At 68.4% G+C, this 19,903-nt stretch overlaps 3 protein-coding genes across 4 annotated transcripts in view; 1 reads left to right on the top strand and 2 right to left on the bottom strand.

Annotated features, from left to right (window-relative positions):
- LOC311431660 (SCO-spondin-like) overlaps positions 1–1,808 on the top strand; it is a gene marked incomplete at both ends in the record, with an annotated part of 34,037 nt that extends 32,229 nt beyond the window's left edge. The window contains 6 exon segments of the mRNA XM_084509439.1: positions 38–261; positions 390–485; positions 565–625; positions 753–883; positions 1,539–1,689; positions 1,786–1,808. Of these exon segments, the coding sequence (XP_084365565.1) occupies positions 38–261; positions 390–485; positions 565–625; positions 753–883; positions 1,539–1,689; positions 1,786–1,808 (686 nt within the window).
- Positions 1,809–2,735: 927 nt separating this feature from the next.
- On the bottom strand, positions 2,736–6,189 carry LOC311431539 (uncharacterized protein). Of its 2 annotated transcripts, XM_084509079.1 has the most exons (5): positions 6,101–6,178; positions 5,723–5,911; positions 4,948–5,074; positions 4,439–4,552; positions 2,736–4,226 (listed from the first exon to the last, which is right to left on the bottom strand). In XM_084509079.1, exons 2-5 carry the CDS (start codon positions 5,816–5,818, stop codon positions 3,103–3,105), a joined length of 1,461 nt encoding a protein of 486 aa, XP_084365205.1. In that variant the 5' UTR covers positions 5,819–5,911; positions 6,101–6,178; the 3' UTR covers positions 2,736–3,102. The 2 variants fall into 2 exon arrangements, with proteins under 2 accessions (XP_084365205.1, XP_084365206.1); XM_084509080.1 differs by lacking the exon at positions 5,723–5,911 and having other exon boundaries at positions 6,101–6,189.
- Positions 6,190–8,398: 2,209 nt separating this feature from the next.
- On the bottom strand, positions 8,399–19,598 carry LOC311431659 (uncharacterized protein). Its single transcript, XM_084509438.1, has 12 exons — positions 19,510–19,598; positions 18,977–19,103; positions 18,638–18,751; positions 17,370–18,375; positions 16,694–16,824; positions 14,641–14,741; positions 14,044–14,168; positions 12,572–12,717; positions 12,146–12,295; positions 11,691–11,789; positions 11,313–11,405; positions 8,399–10,615 (listed from the first exon to the last, which is right to left on the bottom strand). The coding sequence occupies exons 1-12, from the start codon at positions 19,516–19,518 to the stop codon at positions 9,306–9,308; spliced, it is 3,411 nt and encodes a 1,136-aa protein (XP_084365564.1). The 5' UTR covers positions 19,519–19,598; the 3' UTR covers positions 8,399–9,305.
- Between the last annotated feature and the right edge of the window lie 305 nt (positions 19,599–19,903).

Genomic DNA, 19,903 nt, shown 5'->3' with positions numbered 1-19,903 from the left:
TGGCCGGTGCCGGTGACGTGTCCTGCACCACCCCCAGCCTGCCCGGAGGGTGAGCGCTGGCAGGACCCCGGGGTGCAGGGCCCCGGGGTGCCCCCCGGCTGCGATCAGAGCTGCATGGACATCCCCGGTGAGGCCCCCCCTGGCTGCAGCACGACCCCGGCCCCCGGCTGTGCCTGCGAGCCCGGCCGCTACCGCAACAGCAGCGGCCGCTGCGTGCCCGCTGCGCTCTGCGAGTGCCTGCACCGGGGGCAAATCCACCAGGTGAGTGGGGCCACGGGCACCTGCAGGTACCTGGGGGTACCTGGGGGAGCCTGGGGGAGCCTGGGGGAGCCTGGGGGAGCCCAGGGACCCCCCCACCTTGCACTGCTCACCCTCTTCCTCCCCCCCAGCCCGGCAGCGAGTGGCAGGAGGAGTGTGCGAGGTGCCGCTGCGTGGAGGGCAGGGCTGCCTGCACAGACGGCTGCCCCCCGCTCTCCTGCCCCGAGGTACAGCCCCAGCCCCCCCAGCAGCCCCCCAGCAGCCCCCCCAGGGCTCTAGGAGAGGCTGATGCTGCTGTCTCTGCAGGGCGAGGTGAAGGTGAAGGAGCCAGGACGCTGCTGCCCCGTCTGCAGGATGGAGTGGCCGGGTAAGGGTCCTCCCAGAGTCCCCCCCTCAAGGCTCTGCCCCAAATCTTGGGACCCCCCCACCCACATGGAGCTGGCCAGGCGGCCACGGGGGTGCTCCAGCTCTGCCTCCCCCCCCTCTCCTTGCAGAGGAGCCATCCTCCATGTGCCGGCTCTTCACCGAGCTGCGCAACATCACCAAGGGGCCCTGCTCCCTGCCCGGGGTGCAGGTCAGCTTCTGCAGCGGGCGCTGCCGCTCCCGCACCGCCGTCACCCCCGAGGTGAGACCCCCCCCTCCATCCCCTGCCCTCGCCCACCCTCGTGGTGCTGGGGGTCTCAGGGTGCCAGGGGTCTCGGGGTGCCGGGGGTCTCGGGGTGCCGGGGGTCTTGGGGTGCCAGGGGTCTCGTGGCACGGGGGATCTCGTGGCATGGGGGATCTTGTGGTGCCGGGGGTCTTGTGGCGCTGGGGGTCCCATGGTGCTGGGGGTCTCATGGTGCTGGGGGTCTCAGGGTGCTGGGGGTCTCGTGGCACTGGGGGTCTTGGGGTACCGGGGGTCTCAGGGTGCTGGTGGTCTTGGGGTGCCAGGGGTCTTGTGGTGCCAGAGGTCTCAGGGTGCCGGGGGTCTTGGGGTGCCAGGGTTCTCCTGGTGCCAGGGGTCTCGGGGTGCCGGGGGTCTCGTGATGACAGGGGTCTCGTGGCACTGGGGGTCTCGGGGTGCTGGGGGTCTCGGGGTGCTGGGGGTCTCATGGTGCCGGGGGTCTCGTGATGACAGGGGTCTCGTGGTGCTGGGGGTCTCGTGGTGCTGGGGATCTCATGGTGCTGGGGGTCTTGTGGCACCAGGGGTCTCGCGGCACCGGGGGTCTCTTGGTGCTGGGGGTCTCTTGGTGCCGGGGGGGTCTCGTGGTGCACAGCGCGGTGACGGTGCGGCCGTGCAGGAGCCGTACCTGCAGACGCTGTGCGAGTGCTGCAGCTACCGCCTGGACCCCTCCAGCCCTGTCCGCATCCTCAGCCTGCCCTGCGCCGGGGGCACGGCGGAGCCCGTGGTGCTGCCCGTCATCCACAGCTGCGAGTGCAGCAGCTGCCAGGGTGAGCAGGGGCCGGGGGGGCTGGCGTGGGGGTCCTGAGCAGCCCCGGGACCCCCTTGCTCCGTCCCCGACCTCTCCTCACCGCCCTGTCCCGCAGGGGGGGATTTCTCCAAGCGCTGATGTCCCCTCCTGGACGCTCCCCTCCCGTGTGTGGTGGTAGAGGAGGACCCCACGGCTCCCCGGTTCCCTGCACCCCCAGCCCAGCAATAAAAGCACAACACCCGGCTCGCCTCTGCCTTGGTGGGAGTGGGAAATGGGGGGGTGGGAGGGAGAGGGGCGCTGCACGGGGGGGTAAATGGGGATGGGGGTGGCTGCAAGGAGAGGGGCTGGGGTGCTTGGAGAGCTCCAGAGGGTCCTGGGCACCTCCGAGATCCCCGGGCCCCCCAGGTGCCCCCAGAGACAATGCCAGGCTCTGAGACCCGGGGGGCTCCGGGCTGCCCCACACAGCTCCCCCAGTGGAGCCCCTGTCCCATGGCGAGCCTGGCACCTGCTGCCCTCACCCCAAAAGCCACCACGGGATATGGGGTGGCAGCAGGGACAGCCTCCGGCCCGTGGTGCTGGCACCCTGTGCTGGTGGGGGCACAGCCCCCAGAGCACCACAGCCCACAGCAAAGCGGGTACACGGCCACCACCCTCCGTCTGGGGGTGTTTGGGGGGGGTTAATATAGCAAACCCCCGAGCACAAATGGGATTTTCAGCATTTATGGTGCTGGGGGACACGCCAGCCCGGGGCCCCGCCAGCACCGCGCTCGCTGCCCTTCCGTGTGCACTTTTGGAAGTTTTAGAAGAAAACACCACACACTGCGAGGTGTTTGCATCCTGATAAAGCAGCCTCGCTTCTTCCATGCCCCTTCAGATAAGGGATTTCCAAGAACCCATTTGTGCAGCTTTGTGTCCGGGGCAGAGATTTGTGGGGACGCACAGTTCAGAGGGCGGGGAGGCGACAGGCTGGGCTTTGCCCCGAAAAATCCCTCAGCTTCCCCCCGTGCTGGAGGTGGGGGAGAAAAAAGCATCTTCCTTCCTTTCCCACAAAACATTCCTGATGGATTTTGATATATGTTTTTAAATTTTATTTGTTTTTTCCTGCCGCAAGCGGCCGGCTGCCAGCCAGCAGCTCTCTCAGGCAGCGTGCCGCCACCGCGGTGCGACTCGAGCACGGCAGGGACGAGGAGATGCCACAGTGCCCACCGCTGGGGGGGCTCAGCCCAGGGGCACAGGGGGGGGCTCCGGCTGCCCACAGCACCGGGCTTTGCTGCTGCACCTCAGCCCAGCCTGTTTTTTTGGGGGGATGTCGGGGAGGCAGGGGGACACGGCGCAGAGGCGAGCGCTGCCCGGCTTGCTTCAGGAGCACGGCGAGGTGGCTGCGGGTGCTCCTTGGGGTGGCAAAAGCAGCTCCCGGAGCCGTGCTCCCCCCTCACGTGTGGTGGAGCTGCAGGCACCGGCCCTGGGCGAACGCCTTCCCGCAGTCACCGCACGCCCTGGGCCCCCTGGCAGCCTGCGGGGCCGCGGGGGGCAGTTTTTGGGGAGCGCCGCAGCCCTGCGCCCACCCCGGCTGCGGCCCCTGCTCGGCGTGGGTGCGCTGGTGAGCCAACATGATGCCCTCGTCCCGAAAATGCTTCTCGCAGCCGGCGCACTGGAAGGGTTTGGGCTCCGGAAACACAGCCGGGGGGCCCGGCCGCCCGTCCTGCGGCGCCCGCGGGCCCCGGTGGGTGCGCTGGTGGCTCTTGAGGTGCTGCTTCTGGCTGCAGCTCTTGCCGCACTCGCCGCACTTGTAGGGCTTCTCGCCGGTGTGCACCCTCTCGTGGACGGCGAGGGTCTTCTTGTCCTTGAAGTGCTTGGCGCAGCGGGCGCAGGCGAAGGGGCGCTCGCCGGTGTGGATGCGCTGGTGGCTGACCAGGTGGTGCTTCTGGCTGAAGCGCTGCCCGCAGTCGGCGCAGCCGAAGGGCTTCTCGCTGCCGTGCACCTTCTGGTGCGACACCAGGATCTGCTTCAGCCGAAAGCTGCTGCCGCACTGCGGGCAGGAGAAGGGCCGCGCCGCCGTGTGCGTCTGCCGGTGCTTCCGCAGGTCCCGGCTCTTGCCAAAACTCTTCCCGCATTCGCCGCAGGCGTGGGGGCGTTTGGGGCCCGGGGGGCCACGGTGAGGCCGGGCTGGCGGCGGTGGAGGCAGGGCTGGGAGGCAGAGCCCGGGGCCGGGGGGCTCCCCTTGCCCCTCGTGGGTTTTCTGGTGCCGCTTGAGGTCCCCCTTGGAGGGAAAGCCCTTCCCGCAGCGCGGGCACTTGAAGGGCCGCTCGCCCGTGTGGCTCCTCTCGTGGATGGTCAGCGCCGTGTTGCTCTTGAAGCTCTTGTCACACTCCGGGCACGTGGGCGGCCTCCTCTGCAGCGGGGGGGCCGGGAGGGGCTGGGGGCAGGGGCATCCCGCCGGGACCCCCCCTCTCCTGCCCGCCTGGCACCGCCGGGGTGTCCGTGGGATGGAGGCGCCGGGTGCCCGTGGCTGCTCCGCGCCTTCCTCCACCTCCTGCCTGGCCCCAGCGTCACCGTCTGCGGGGAGGGCAGCGCGGGTGTCACCCCCGGGGCGGCACAGGGGAGCCCCCACCCCCGGGGGAACAGCGTGCGCCCCCTGCCCCGAGCCCCCGTCCCACCGGGCTGACGGGGAGCAGCCCCCCGCAGACAAACCTTACGGGGCGTGCGGGGGCCAGGGGACGGGGCCGTCCCCACGCCTGCCCCCCAGCTCCCCCCCCGCCGGTACCCGCCTGGCCAGGGGGCCGGGTGCCTCCTCCCCACCGCGGGCTCCTGGTGCCGTCCTGCACTCCGCATCTCCTCCTGCTCCATCTCGCAGATGATCTCGGGCTTGGCGCCGGGGCAGCCTGTGCGGGGCAGACAGAGGGGACCCCTGGCGCGATGCCCCCACCCTGCTGCCAGTCCCACAGTCCCCCCGTGTCCCCCCCATCTCCTCCTGCTCTGCCCCAGCTGCGTGGCCCTGTGGTGATGCCAGGCAGCCCCTGCCAGCCTGCCCCCGTCCCCTCGCTGCCAGCTCTCCTTGCCTTGCCCTCGGCACCGCCTCTGCGCCCCCGTTTTTCACCTGCTCCTGGCCAGCCTTTCCACCAGGACTGCTGTCCTCAGGATACTGCACTATAAACCTTGAAGTATAACCACTAAATCAGCGTCCAGGCGTGGAAGGGGGGCAGTGTCCAGGACCCCAGCTCCGTCAGAGGAGAACCACGGCTCGGCCCCGGCCCCGCGGCTCCGTCGCGCTCCTCACCCAGCGAGGCGAGCGCCTCGAAGTTCTCCAGCATCACCTCGCGGTACAGCTGCCGCTGCCAGCCCGCCAGCTCTGCCCACTCCTCGGGGGAGAAGTAGATGGCCACGTCCTCGAACGTCACCGGCATCTGCAGCGACAGGCCAGGAGCTCGGCACGCCGCGCCACGCCAAACCAAAACCCACGACCCCTGCCGCTGCTGCCCTGCAGCCCACGGCCGCAGCACCGGGGAGCAGGGGGCGAAGCAAAGCAGCTCCCTGCCATGATCCTGCCCCAGCCCTGCTTTGCAGGAGCCCTGGGGGCTGTGGGGGCTCCGGTACCACAGCCAGGAGGTGCAGCGGGGTCGCTGAGCACCCCAGTCCCCAGCAGCCCTGCAAAACGCCACCCGCGCTGCCTCGCCGCCTTCCCCACCGCTGTGCTTGGAGGAAAATTTGGCCCCAGGCACGGCGGGTGGGTGCTGAGTGCTCAGAGCAGGGGAAACTCTCACCGGGCCCAGCTCAGGGCCAGGCACCAACATCCCCAGCACGGGACCAGGTCCCAGAGCGCTTCTCACCATTAGGGCATCGCCCTGGGTGCGGGGTGCCCCCGTCCCGCAGGAGCAGCGCTGGGGACCCGGCTGTCCCAGCCCTTGGGGGGAGCCATTGAGGGACCCAGCCCCTGCGCCCTGCAGCACAGACGGGGGGATCCCGGCCGTGGCTTCACCCAAACCCCCAGGGGTGGGCGCAGAGTCACGGTGCCATGGGATGGGAGCGTTTCAGGGGCCAGCGGGCGGCTTTACCGTGAGCACCGGTGCGGCCCCGGCTGCCCCCGACCCCTGCCCGAGCAGCCACCGCCTGCAGGCTCTCAGGGGGGGGATGGAAGCGCGCCCAGCCATCGGTCCATGCAGGTCGGGAGCTCGGGGTCTGCGGTGAGGGCCCGTCCCGAGGGTCAGCCCCAGGGCGCACAGCGACAGACGGCCCCGCGGGTTCTGCCAAACACGAAATTTTGGTTAAGGAACCAAAGGGAGGCGGCACCCGGCCCACCCATCAACCACTGCACTCCCCGGCCAGACACGGGGGGTCGGGGCCAGGAGCCCCCCGTGCAGCGGGATCTGCCCCACTCTCAGCCCCCCACCACAGCCCCGTGCCCCTGCCCAGCCCCGTCCCGCAGCCCCTACCTGCGCCACCCGCCCAGCACGGCCGTGGGCACGGACAAAGGCAGCCCCAGGAGCCGGGGGCTGCGTCAGCTGCTGGGCCTCGCCGCCACCAGTGCAGCACGGGAGGTGTAGTCCTGCTGCTGCGCACTGCACGGCTCCGTGCGGCACGGCTCGGCTCTGCACGGCTCGGGGATGGATGGCCCGGCCCAGCACAGTGCACCTCTGTGAGGCATGGCACGGTGCTGCCTGGCACGGCACAGCTCGGCACAGCCTGGCACGGCACTGCCTGGCACAGCACAGCCTGGCATGGCACAGCCTGGCATGGCACATCTCCATGATGCACAGCACAGTGGTGCCCAGCACAGCACAGCCTGGCATGGCCTGGCACAGCATATCTCCATGATGCATGGCACAGCCTGGCACAGCACAGCCTGGCATGGCACATCTCTGTGATGCATGGCACGGCACTGCCTGGCACAGCACAACTTGGCACGGCCTGGCATGGCGCTTCTCCATGATGCATGGCACAGCACAGCTTGGCACGGCCTGGCACAGCACAGCCTGGCATGGCACATCTCTGTGATGCACAGCACAGTGCTGCCCGGCACAGCACAGCTTGGAATGGCCTGGCACAGCATATCTCCATGATGCATGGCATGGCACTGCCCGGCACAGCACGGTTTGGCACAGCCTGGCACAGCACAGCCTGGCATGGCACATCTCCATGATGCACAGCACAGTGCTGCCCAGCACAGCACAGCTTGGCACAGCCTGGCACAGCATATCTCCATGATGCATGGCACAGCAGAACTTGGCACAGCCTGGCATGGCACAGCCTGGCATGGCACTTCTCCATGATGCATGGCACAGCACAGCTCAGCACGGCCTGGCACAGCACAGCCTGGCATGGCACATCTCCGTGATGCATGGCACGGTGCTGCTCGGCACAGGACAACTTGGCACAGCCTGGCACAGCACAGCCCAACCTGGTGCATCTCCGTGCTGCATGGCACAGCACTGCCTGGCACAGCACAGCTCAGCACGGCGCTGTGCCACCTCGGCTGTGCCAGCACTGCCGTGCCCCCACCCCACTGTGTCTGCCCGAGCCTTGCCCCGCACCGGGCAGGGGCTGCTCCGTCCCTCGCACCCCAGCAGCTGCAGTGTCCCCAGGGCTCCTTGTGAGAAACTAAATTGTGTGTTTGCAGCAGAGAATTACTTTTCTGTATTTTAAGGTAGTTGGGTAGTCATAATAAGGAGATGCTCAGTAGATAAGTGGCCAGAAGGCCTCGCTGTCCCAAAATAAGGTAGAAGCTTGAGACATCAGGATGAGCAGTGTGAGAACGGCAAACCAACGATCACAAGTCCTCAAACATAAGAAAGGAGAAATTAAGGGGTGGAAAGAAAAGAAAAAATGTACACATTTTTTGTACACACAGCAGCGAGCGTCTCCTGGGCGCAGAGTGCTTCTCCTCGAGGTCACGGGGGTTCTGCTCCTGTCCCCAGTGCTGCTCCTGCAGCCCCCAGCCCAGCCCGCACCCCGTGCCGCTGCCCCCCCAGCACCCAGCGGGTCCCCCCCGGCAATGCCCATGGCCCCGCGGGTGCTGATCCCTTCCCTGCTGTCCCCTCCTCTGCTCTCTGTGGTTGGTGACGGGGTCTGCGGGTGCCACAGGACCGTGGAGTCCTGCAGGTGGGACAGGACCCCTGAGGTCGTCTCGCCCAGCCTTGAACCCAGCACCAAGGAGCTCTCCACACTGCTGGGCTCTGCGGGTACGCAGCTCCTGAGGACCCCCAAGGACGGTGAGCCCACCGCCGCCCTGGGCAGCCCGTCCCAATGCCACACAGCCCTTCCAGTAAGGAAATATCTCCTAATACCCAACCTCAACCTCCCCTGCTGCAACTTGAGGCTGATTCCCCTCGTTATCACTCGGTGATTGGGAGAAGAGCGGATCCCCACCTTGCTTCAACGTCCTTCCAGGTACCCGTGAAGTACAACGAGGTCTCCCCCGAGCCTCCTCGTCTCCAAACTAAACACCCCCAGTGCCCTCAGCCGCAGGGCCTTCGGACCCCAGAACATTTTGACACTCGTGCCCAGCTTGGTGCCAGCTGGGAGCTGTTCTCAGCCACCTCGGCACCACCGGCTGGGATTTGCAGGGCTGCACCCGCCGTGGGGGTGCTCATCCCACGGGGAGCTCCACCTGCCTGGGGCTGCACCAGAAATGGCAGATTTGGGGGTGTTTGGGGCACCCCCGGCTCCTGGGGCTGTGCGTTGGGTGAGAAGGGACAGGCGGCGCGTCCTAACGGGGACACTGCCCCCTCGTGCTCGTTTCCATGTTTTATTAGTTCCTAGATCAGAAAAAAAAAATAAAAAAAAGGAAATATAAATACACGTGGTCCTTGCTGCGCTGCTCACCGGGGGTGTCCCAGTGGGGCAGGATCAGCGTTTAGCCCATTTTACAGACGGGGAAACTGAGGCAAGGCAGTCGCAGAGCCGCCACCCGCCACCCACCCAGCAGCCCCCAGCTCAGGGCCCCCACCCCAAAGGCAGCCCCCAGGTGCTGTGGGTCAGCGGAGGTGCCCAGGGTTGGGGTGCTCGGGGCTGTGAGCAAGGAAGGGTGGCACAGGGAGGGTGGCACAGGGACGTGGGGGGAGGCCCCGCAGCTGCTGGTGCCCAAGGAAGGGGACAGAGGAGGCGGCGAGGGGACAACGCGGTGCTGGCCGGGCAGGGTGACCCGAGGCCAAATTCAGACCCCCTCCAGCACCTCTCCTGTACCAGTTCCTAACCCGGAGCTGGGGGCACCTCACTGGGGCGTGTGGTGGGCCCATGCCTGGGGCTGCAACACCGCCACGCACCCTGCAACCACCAACCCTGCACAAACAGCACCATCCTGGCACAGGGAGGTGAGAGCACCCACGGTGCCAGCTCCAGCCCCAGCCCCGGTCCTGGCCGTGCATGCAGAAGCCCAGGGCTCCTTTGCCACCAACAGCAGCAGAGGAACAGCCACACTCTGCCCCCCAGCACCCCCCAGGGCCAGGCTCGAGCCCTCGTCTGTGCTCCGTGTGCCAGGCATGCTGCCAGCGTGCCACGAGGGTGCCCTGCTTGCTCCGGGGCGAGCTGGCTCTGCAGCAGTGTCCCACGGCACCGCCAGCACCACGGCAGGTCCCAAAACTGCCGTGCCGTTCCCCCTCTGTCCGCTCCATCTGCAGAGCTCTGCGCTTCTGCCAGCTCCTACTTGTACTTGGCCAGGGCCTCCAGCGGCACCGGCAGCTGGGTGCAGGACATGAGCAGCGGGTGCACGGGGAGGAAGGGGCTGAAGGCCTCCCCGTCCCGGTAGCGGGACAGGAGCCGCTCCTCCGAGTGCGTGCCCTGGTGCACGGTCAGCTCCTTCTTGTGGCTGAAGACCGTGCCGCACTCGGTGCAGGGGTAGACCCGCTCCACCGTGTGGGTGAGGTGGTGCGTCCGCAGGTTGCCCTTGTACTTGAAGCTCTTCCCGCACTCCAGGCAGGTGAAGGGCCGCTCGCCCGTGTGGATGCGCTTGTGCTTCATCAGCGTGGTCTTGAGGTTGAAGGTCTTGCCGCACTCGGGGCAGGCGAAGGGGCGCTCGCCGGTGTGGATGCGCTGGTGGGTGATGAGCGTGCCCTTGCGGTTGAAGCTCTTGCCGCACTCGCCGCAGGTGAAGGGCTTCTCCCCCGTGTGGATGCGCTGGTGCTTGATCAGCTCGCCGTTGTGGCTGAAGCACTTGCCGCAGTCGGCGCAGGCGAAGGGGCGCTCGCCCGTGTGGATGCGCTGGTGCCGCGTCAGGTCGCCGTTGCGGCTGAAGCTCTTCCCGCACTCGCTGCAGCCGAAGGGCCGCTCGCCCACGTGGATCTTCTGGTGCAGGATGAAGGTCTTCTTGGCGCAGAAGCCCTTGCCGCACTCGGCGCAGATGAAGGGCCGCTCGCCGCGGTGGATCTTCTGGTGTGTGATGAAGTTGGCCTTGCGGTTGAAGCTCTTGCCGCACTCGCCGCAGGAGAAGGGCTTCTCCCCCGTGTGGATGCGCTGGTGCAGGATGAAGGTCTGCTTGGAGCAGAAGCTCTTCCCGCAGACGGTGCACTCGAAGGGCTTCTCGCCCGTGTGGATGCGCTGGTGCCGCATCAGGTCGCCCTTCTGGCTGAAGCTCTTCCCGCAGACGGTGCAGGTGAAGGGCTTCTCCCCGGTGTGCACGCGCAGGTGGGTGATGAGGTTCCCCCGGTGCTGGAAGCTCTTCCCGCACTCGCTGCAGGCGAAGGGCCGCTCGGTGCCGTGGCTGCGGGGCCGCCGTGCCGGCTCTGTGCCGGGTGCTGATGTGATTTTGTGCCCGGTGGTGCTCGCTGGGGGGACGGGAGCCGTGCCCATCCCCACGCAGAGCCCCCGGGGCTCGGTGGTGCCGCCCCGTGCCGGCTGCACCGTCCACTGGCTGACACGGGGAGCAGCCTCTGGGCTTTTCTCCAGCGGAGCCACCTCTGGTTTCACGTCCTCCGGCTCCTCCTTGGGATGCTTCTCACTTTTGCCTTCGCCACCTACCAAGAGGAGAGATCCAGGGAATCGCTGGCACGACGCAGAGCCAGGAGCTGCGCGTGGCCCTGCGCTCCTGGGAACCCGGCACGGAGCTGCGCCCTTGGCACAGGCTCAGCACGGCTGCGGCACAGGGACAGCCCCGGACACCCACAGCCCGGTGCCACCGAGGCTGCCCCGGGGCTGCAGAGCCTCGGCTGTGGCAGCCGGGAGCCCCTTGGTGCAGGAGGAGCTGGGCGAAGCCATCGCACCCTCGGCACCGCAGCCGGGTAAAACGCCTCCCTCGAACCTGTCCCCACGACCAGACACAAGTGCAAACTCTCCTCTAAAGCCTCTGTGCAAAGATCACACTCGAAGTTTAGGGCTCGAAGGACCTGTTGTGTTTTTTTTTTTGCTATGGGGGAGCCCCAGGGGATGTGTCCAGCCCCCTCCTGTAAAACAAACTGAGAGATGAGGCTGCCCGCACAAGCAGGAGAGCAGCTCGGTGCTCCTCCGGGGTGGCACAAGGAGCGGTGCCCCCCGGGGCTGGCAGCAGCACAGGGTTGGGGTCCCCCCCCTGTGGATTTCTGCCAGGTTGGGGCCGGGGGAGGTCGGCAGCACCCCCAGCTCTCTGCCTGCCCAGCTGCTCCAGCCCTTGGTGCGGTGGCTCCCAACAGCAGCGGCGCACCCAGACGCACCCAGTCCCGGCCCCGCTGTGCTCACCTGCAGCTCCCGGGTCACCCGGGCCCTGGGGACACCCGATGTACGCCTCCTCCTCCGGCTCCACCTTCACAATCACTTCGGGTTTGGCATCGCCTGTGGGGGCACAGGGCAGAGCTCCGGGGGCTGCGCTCGGTGCACCCCTGGCACGGTCGCAGGCACCAGGGGTCGGATTCTGACCTCGGCTGGCAGCAGGGAGGGCAAAGGTGGGGGCTGCATGGCACCCGTGGGGCGTCACCATCCCCAGGATGGCACGGGGGAGAGTGTCACCGTCCCCAGGATGGCACGGGGCAGCTGCCCACAACGGCACTGAGAGGCAGAGCAGGGAGCATGACCCCACGGCACGGCCCCGGACACCCCCACGCGCCCAGCCCCACTCACAGGCAGCGGGGTCGGGGGGCTCCTCCTTCTCCCGTGGGCAGCAGTCGCCGTAGGAGTCGTCCTCAGGCTCGGTTTTGATGACGAGCTCTGTTTTGATGCCTGTGGAAGGAAGGACCCGGCCCACACGTCCTGCTCTGGGGACGGACAGGGCCCTGCCGGTGCCGTAGGGTCCCCACTGGGGGCATCGAGCTCGGTGCCTCCTGCAGCCAGGGCCCCGGGGAACCACGGGGCTGCAGCAGCCGCGGGCCACTGGGGCTCCAAAGCGCCCATCAATATTAAATGATTGCATTTTACTCAGTTAAATATTATGAAGGATTTGTTATTAAATGCTTGTTACGGAGGGAAAGGAACTGCTGCTTTTCCTGCAGGAGGCAGTTCCCGGTTCCCAAAGGGCACGGGGCATGCCCCATCCCAGCACAACCCCTCGGTGCAGCGCCCTGCTCCGCGTCACTTACTGGTGCTGGGGACACTGGGGACGCTGGGGACACTGGGGATGCCAGGGGTGGTGGCCCTCGCCCCTGGGTGCTGGGGGTACCCGATGTCCGACTCGTCCTCCGGCTCCGTTTTCACCACAACCTCGTGCTTCACACCAGCCCAGCCCTTTCCTGGGGAAGAAAAAGCCAAATTTGGGTTCTCTGGATGCGAGAGCAGCCGGTGGCCAAGCAACGCTGCCACGCGCTCCGTGGTGCTGGGCTGGGCACGGAGGGGACAAAACCTCCCCCAGGGGGAACGGAGCCCCCCAGCACCACCCAGCCCCAGGCAGCGACCACCCCAGTGGGTCCCTGCTGCCCAGCGAGGGTCCTCACCCATGAAACCCCCCAGAAAACTGAGCCCCGTGGGCAGCAGGCATGGGCAGCCCCCCCGGGGGCCCCACAGCTCACCTGCGCTGTGCGGTCCAGGGACTCCCCTGTGCCCCTCACCCTGGGGGTCCCCCACGAACGGCTTCTCCTCTGGCTCCATCGCCAGGGGTCTCGGGGTCCCAAGGGACAGGACAGCCGCCTCCAGCCACGCTGCTCCCTGGGAACACCTGCAGAGAGACCCCAGGCAGAAGTGCCCCTCTGTGCCAAAACGGCCCCAAAATGCGAGCGGCGAAGCAGCACCACTGACAGCCGGGGGGGCTCGGGCACAGGGGGGCTCTGGAGATCTCCAAGCTGCTCCTCCTGCCGGCTGATTGCTCCCCTCCCTCTCCATCCCATCCCCTTCCCCTCCCCTCTACCCTCGGGGAGCTGCTGCTCTCAGCAGGGGCACACACAGGAGGAGGAGGAGGAGGAAAGGAGGAGGAGGAAGATCAACCTGGGGGCTCGGACAGCACAGAGCAGCCCAGGACAGGGCTCAGTCACCCTGCCTGCACCCCACCTCGCTCCTCAGAGCCCAGCAGCAGTGGCACAAGGTCACAGCCAAGGCACAAGGCAGGGACAGAGGGGAAGGAGGGAGAAAACCCCGCAGAGTTCGGAGGTGGCTGCGCCCCACGAAGCCGGCCAGCTTTCCTCGGCTGCTGGGCACAGCGTTCACGAAGGCACGGCGATGCGGTAGATGCAATCTCAGTGGAATTTGACACGCTGCCACGAGCAGCACCGGGGCAGCCCCAGGCAGGTGAGGAGCCACTGGGGACACCTCTCCAGTGAGGGTCGGCGTCCCCAGGTGCCCCAGGCACCACGCGCTCGGGCACCCTCCTGAGCAGGACACGGTGGCAGTGCCCAGGGGGGACCACCAGGCCCCACATGCCTGCAAAGGGGTCCCCAGCACCACCCTGACCCCGTCCCGCCGAGCTGCACGTGCAGCAAACCTCCAGAGCAGCGCTCTGGGGACGCTCCCTGCTCCTGCACCCCAAGGGCAGCTTCCCGTGTCTGCGGTTTCCCACCCGGACTTTCACTCCGGCACACCCTGGCCTGCACCTCACCACTCCTCCCGAAGCTCTCTGCTCCTCAGGGCACCCGGTGCGCCACCGCCTTGGCTGGCCAAACGCTCTGTGCCCAGGGGGCCTCTGGCAAACCGCACGTAACCACAGAGCGAGCAGGAGCAGGAGCAGGAGCAGGAGCAGGAGCAGGAGCAGTGTCCTCATCCTCATCCTCACCCCGCCGGCCCCGTGCCCCCTCCTGAACCTCACTTTCCCTCCCGCTTGGTGCCACATCCCCCTGTCCAGCCTGTCCTGCCTCCCACCTAACCGCAGCGCCAGTCCTGCTTTCAAACAAGAGAGGGGTTGTTCCGGGGGGGCTCTCCCCGAGGTGCCCCCACCCCCTGCAAGCTCACCCGCTGGCACAAGCCCCTTCCAACCCCTTCCTGGGGCCGGGGCATTTCGGATGAGCTCCAGCAGCCACCAGCCAGTGCCAGGCACAGGTTCTGCCCACATTACCTGCGCCCCTCGTAGCGCAGCCCGGTGGCTCCCCCACCCCACATCCACCCCCCCAGCACCCCCCGGCGCCCCGGGAAAGCGCCCAGACCCCCACCCATCCCCTCCTCGCTCCTTGGTGCCAGTCCCTGGGGGCAGCAGGGTCCCAAAGCAGCGCAGCGGGTGCGCTCACCGTGCCGTGCCGTGCCAAGGGCGCGTGCCCCGTCCCCGTCCCGGGCTCCCCCTGCCCCCCCAGGAGCCCCCCGTCTTTTTTGGGGGGGGGGTCGCACGAGCGGCACCCGCAGCGATCGCAGCGCGCCGCAGCCCCGCGGTCCCTGCGCACCGCGCACGACCGGCACCGGGGCTTTGGGGGGGGGGTGGGTGCCCCCCCCCGAGCTCCCCGAGCCCCGTCCGCCCCCGGTGCCCCCCGCCCCGCTCTCACCGGCGGCTCTCTCAGAGGGGCGGCGGCGGGGGCATCGCCGCCGATGGCCGCCGACCGCGGGAGCGCACCGGGGCGGGCGCACGGGGCGAGGCAGACAAAGGGCCGCCCCGCTGCACGCCGGGAGATGTAGTTCGCCCCCCCGACCCCCCCCCGGCACCGCCCCGACGCCCCCCCGGTACCGGCACGGCACCAGCGACCCCCCGGTAAAGGCACGGTCCCGGCACCGGCACCGCCTCGGCGACCTCCTGGTACCGGCACGGCACCGGTAACGGCACCGCCACTTGGGGAGGGGGGGGCGCAGGGTGTGGGACCCCCTGGGGGAGCCCCCGGACACGGGGAGGGCTGGGAGGTGGTGGCAGAGGGGCGGGCGGCACGAGGGCTCCTGCACCCCAAAAATGCTGGTCCGGCTCAGAGCAGGGCACGCTGCGGAGGCACCGGCACGGGGATGAGCACGTAAGGGGGAGAGAAACAACCACGGTAACGCAGGGTGGTGGAGGAGAGGAAGGGCAGGAGGAGTTTGGGGTCCTGTTGCTCTGTCCCGTTCTGCGCTCCTGGGCATGGAGCTGGAGCCAGGGCGTCCTCCTGAGCAGCTGGGGTGACACCGGGGCACAGTTGGTGGCCAAGCGACCAGGTCAGCTTTGGGACGGCAGAATGTTCCCAGCCAGAGGGCAGCAGGCACCCGGGAGGGGACAGGGAGCAGCGAGGGGACAGAAGGAAAGAGGAGAAAGCGGCCAAAGACCATTGAGGAGCCTGGGAGCAGGGCCAGCAGGAGCAGGACCGGAGCCAGAAGACGCCCGTCCTGCCTTGCGCTCGCACCCATGACAGCCCTGGGGTCAGATTCTCTGTTTTTGCTCTTTCTGGCCATTATTCTGCCATCAGGAAACAAGAAAATCAGGGTGCCAGCCACTGAGCTTGGTACAACAGCACTGCACGGCCTCCTGCGCCCGAGCAGATGGCGCTTGGCCGCGGTCCCTGGGATGCGCAGCTGCAGAGGGCAGCGTCCCGGCTCCGTGTCCCCGAGGCCCTGGGGTCACCCCACGGCAGGGGCGGTGGTGAGGGCTGTCCCCGGGGCTGGGGGGGGCACAGCAGTGGGCACAGAATGGCCATGAGTGCTGTGTGGGGCCAGCGTGGGGTGCTGGCCCCGTGGGCTGGGTGGCAGTGGGATGCGGCACCCCCGAGCAGGTCCCCCCAGCACCACCCTGTGCCGTCCCAGCAGCAAGGAGCCACGCACCACACAGGGCAAAACAAGCACCCCCAGGTGCTGCAGGATAAAAGCCCATGCCAGGAGCAGCCCCAGTGCAGTTTTGGGGCTCCCCATAGCAGGGGAACCCCCCCAGGCCCTGCGCCTCCTCTTGGGGCAGCTCAGGAGTTGGGGGGCTGGTGCCCCATGGGCGGCTGCTCCTTGGCCCAGCTCTCACTGAGGGCAAAAACCGCTTTTAGGGCAGCAAACCCAAGGCACCAGGAAGGCTGCTTGTCCCCAGGTGTCCCCAGACCCTGCTAAGCCAAGCGTCAGCGCTGCTGCACCTACGTGGCACAGGTACTGCCCGCCACAGCCTCCCCACTGCCACTCGCCTCTGTGGCCATCCAGGAAGAGACACCCGGGGCGATCAGCGATGCAGCAGGGACCAGGCGAGGCAGGGCACAGCAGCCAGGGGCAGGCACCAAACCCCTCACCCCTCCCTGCATCACTCCTGCTCCTCCCCATCCGTCCGGCCCGGGGGGCACCGGTTCACCCAAACAGCCACGTGTCTGCAAAAGGACTTTATTAAGCTACGAAAATACACAAACCATCCTCATAATTGACACCACGCCCCACGACTTAAAGCAGATGCTACCCCAGGTGATGGCACCCAAGGGAAAAGCCCCCATCCCGTCCCCCAGGCCGGGAGCCCACCCGGGCAGTGCCAGCAGTGGGGTCCCAGCCTCGGTGACCTGTAGGAGAGGATGGAGGGGAGCAGCGCACACAGCCTCAAAGGCGCCACGGAGGGAGCATGCAGCAGTTCCTAGACAGGCGCACCCCAAAGCCACAGGGTTTGGCCACGAGCCCCGTGGGGCTGGGCAGCACACAGCTCGTCCCAGAGAGGAAAACCTTCCCTGGGGGAGCACCGGCTGCACCCTGCACCAGGGCTGCAACTCTCCCATGGCACAGGCACCTTTCCCTGGCCAGCACGAGCCTGCCGAGGCTGGGAGCCCTGGGGGGGGCTCCAGCCATGCAGCGCGGTGCTCGGCCACGCAGCCGGTGCTCGGTCACTCTGTGAGGTCGGAGCCCTCCGGGGTCCTCGTCCTGCCCCTCGGTGCTGATCCTGACGGACAGCACTGGGAGGATGCAGAGCCCATCCTGCTCTCCTTCTCCGAGGTGGGGCCTGCAGCAGCCAGCACTCGGGCCAGGGGTGTTCAGGGCCCCCCTCCCACGGTCCCAGCCTCCCACAGGCAGGGCCACGTCCTGGGGGGCTGCTCGGGAGTGGGACAGGCTTTGACCTCCCCAGAGCGGCCACAGGAGCCTCCCCTTCCTTGCACTGCACAGCCCCGAGGCGCTGGGGGCAGGAGGCAGCTGGGAACGGGGCAGGGGTCCTGGGTGCTGCCCCCCAGAGCTCCCAGACGAATTTGGGCAGCCAGGGGGGGTCTGAGCATCAAAGCTGGGTGGCAGTAAGGAGCCTGCTTTGTGAGCAGGGCTCATGGCTCAAACTCCTTTCTGCTCTACCATCCAGGCACGGGGGCTTTCCAGCTCAGCTGCAGCCGCCCAGGCTCCATGCTCCCGTGGCTCTCCTGGCTTTGAGCTCAGACAAGGACACGAAGACACCACTGGCCACCAGGAGCCTGCTGCTCCCCAGCCCCACCAGGGCACTGGGGGATTTCCTCGAGGTGCCAAGGGGTCAGGGCGAAATCCCCAGCCACATTTAAGAGCTACGGCTGCCCACGCACCGTGTCGCCCCCCGTGCCGAAGGTGCCGCCGTCCCCGTGCGCCCGCAGGTGCAGGAGCAGCTTGCTCTTGGAGCTGAAGCCCAGCCTGCACTGGGCGCAGGCAAAAGTCTTGTAGCGCCGGTGGAGCTTCTTGTGCGTGATGAGGTTGGCCTTGTTGCAGAAGGCCTTGTCGCACTGGGCGCAGGCGTAGGGCCGCTCGCCCGTGTGCACGCGCTGGTGCACCAGCAGGTTCCCGCTGCGGCTGAAGCTGCGGCCGCAGACGGGGCACTTGTGGGAGCGCTCGGGCGCGTGGCTGCGCTGGTGGATCATCAGGCTCTCCTTCCAGCTGAAGCTGCGGCCGCAGCGCCCGCAGACGAAGGGTCTCTCCTCGACGTGGGCGGCCCGGTGCTGGCTCAGGCTGGCCTCGTCCTCGAAGCGCTTCTCGCACTGGGGGCACTGGCGCGGCGCGGCGGCCGCGTGCTCCCGGCGGTGCTCCTGCAGGTCCCGTTTGTGGCGGAAGCGCCGGCCGCAGAGCGTGCAGGGGTAGCTGCCCTCACCTGCATGGACAGCCCGGTGCCGCAGGAGGTCCCCTCGCAGGCAGAAGGTGCAGCCGCACTCGGCGCAGGCGTGCCGGTGCCGGCCCCGGTGCTTCTTGTGTGTCAGGAGGTTGCGGTGGTGCTGGAAAACCTTCCCGCAGGCCGTGCACTCGTGGCTGGGCGCCGGGCCGAGGTGCTCGCCCTGGTGCGCCCCCAGGCTGGCCGCGTCCTCGAAGTTCTCCCCGCAGGTGCCGCAGGTGAGGAGCCCCCCGGCCACCGCCGGCTCCAGCGGCCGCTCGCCCCGCTCCCACGCCCCCATCCTCCCGGGGGAGCCCCAGGTCCCTGCCTCGCACCAGCCAGGGCACAGGGGGGGGCACCCCAGCTCCTTGGCACCCCCAGTGGGTGGCACAACTGGGACCCAGTGTCCCTGGTCACCGTCCCCAGGCGGGTCCTCGCCAGCCGTCCTGCCCCGGGGAGCTGCAGGGAGCAGAGGCACAGCGTCAGGGAAGCGTCCCAGTGTCCCCACAGCCCGACAAAGCCACCACGTGGGCAGCACCAGCCTCCCCTCACCCCCCTGGTGCCACAGGGTGGGGGCCCTGAGCTGCGACACCCCCACCTCTGGCTGGAGCCGCCGTCCCCATGGCACAGCTCGGGGCTGTGCCCACGACGCACGGAACCTGCCCCAGCCACCAGCCCCCTGTCCCCAGGCACCCGGGGGGCTGCACCCCACGCCACTCACCAATGCCAGCGGTGTCAGGAGTTTCTCTGTCCCCCTCACCAGTGGAAGCCCCCCCACATGGCTCCTCCTCAGGCTCCATTTTGGGGACGAGCTTGGACGAGGTGTCAACAGAGCCTGCGTGGGAGAGAGACCCCTCAGCACCCCCCGGAGCACACCCGGGGAGCGTCACCGCCACCAGAGGCCCTGGGGACATGCCAGGGGTGCCAACAGTGCCATCCAAAGCTGCTGGTGCCAGCCCCAGCAGTGGCACTGAAGCTGGAAGCAGCGGGGCTGGGGTGCCCAGAGCGCTGCCCATGCACGTTTTTGGCCAGCCCGGGTCCTGGCACGGCTCCTCCTTACCCAGGCAGGTGACCAGGTCGTAGTTGTCCATCATCACCTCCTGGTACAGCTCCCGCTGCCACGCCGCCAGCTCTACCCACTCCTCGGGGGAGAAGTAGATGGCCACGTCCTCAAACGCCACCGCAGCCTGGAAAGCAAAGCCGGGGCTGGGGGTCCAGCAGCTCCATCCCCACCTGCGGGATGTGGCACCTGCAGTGCCTGGGGGACATGCAGGGCTGAGGTGTGTCACGGTTCCCAGAGCATCCCCATTCTGTCCCCATCCCCATCCCCATCCCCATCCCATCCCATCCCCATCCCCATCCCCATCCCATCCCCATCCCATCCCCATCCCCACCCGCGGGCCGCCCGGACCCCGGCCATGCAGGCTCTGTGCGCCCAGCCCGGCACAGCCTGGTCCACAGCTACCGGGCCAGAACCGGGCACCGGGACGAGAAGGAGCTGCCCCGGGGACCGGTCACCGGATCCCACCCCCCTCACAAACACCCGGGGCTCCCCCCCTGCCCCTCCCGGGCTCGGGGTCCCGCGGGTCGCACCCGCTGCATCGCTGCCGCGGGCGGGGGGCGGCGGCACCGGGAGCCCCCGGCACGGGGCGGCCGCGCCGCGATGGCGCCGGCGGAGACAGCACCGGGGCGGGCCCGGAAGGGGACGGCGGGGGAGGAGCGGGGCGGGGCGGGGAGCACCGGGGGTGTCGGCACCGGGGGGCACCGGCACCGGGGAGCATCAACGGCGGGGAGCACCGGCACCGGCGCGCTCCGGCACCGGGTGCGCATTGCGCACGGGGAGCATCGGGCGCGGGGAGCACCGGCACCGGGGGCACCGGTACAGGGCGCCCCCCCCGGCCTGCTCGCCGTTACCGATCCGGTGCGCCCCCGGCGAGGCCGGGTGCCCCGCAGCCGCCGCTTTGGGCAGGCGGGGACCCCGCTGCGC

The sequence above is a fragment of the Aythya ferina genome (genome assembly GCF_964211825.1).
Source record: "Aythya ferina genome assembly, chromosome: 2".
Classification (NCBI taxonomy): Eukaryota; Metazoa; Chordata; class Aves; order Anseriformes; family Anatidae; genus Aythya; species Aythya ferina.
This window is presented reverse-complemented; position numbering and strand designations above follow the sequence as displayed.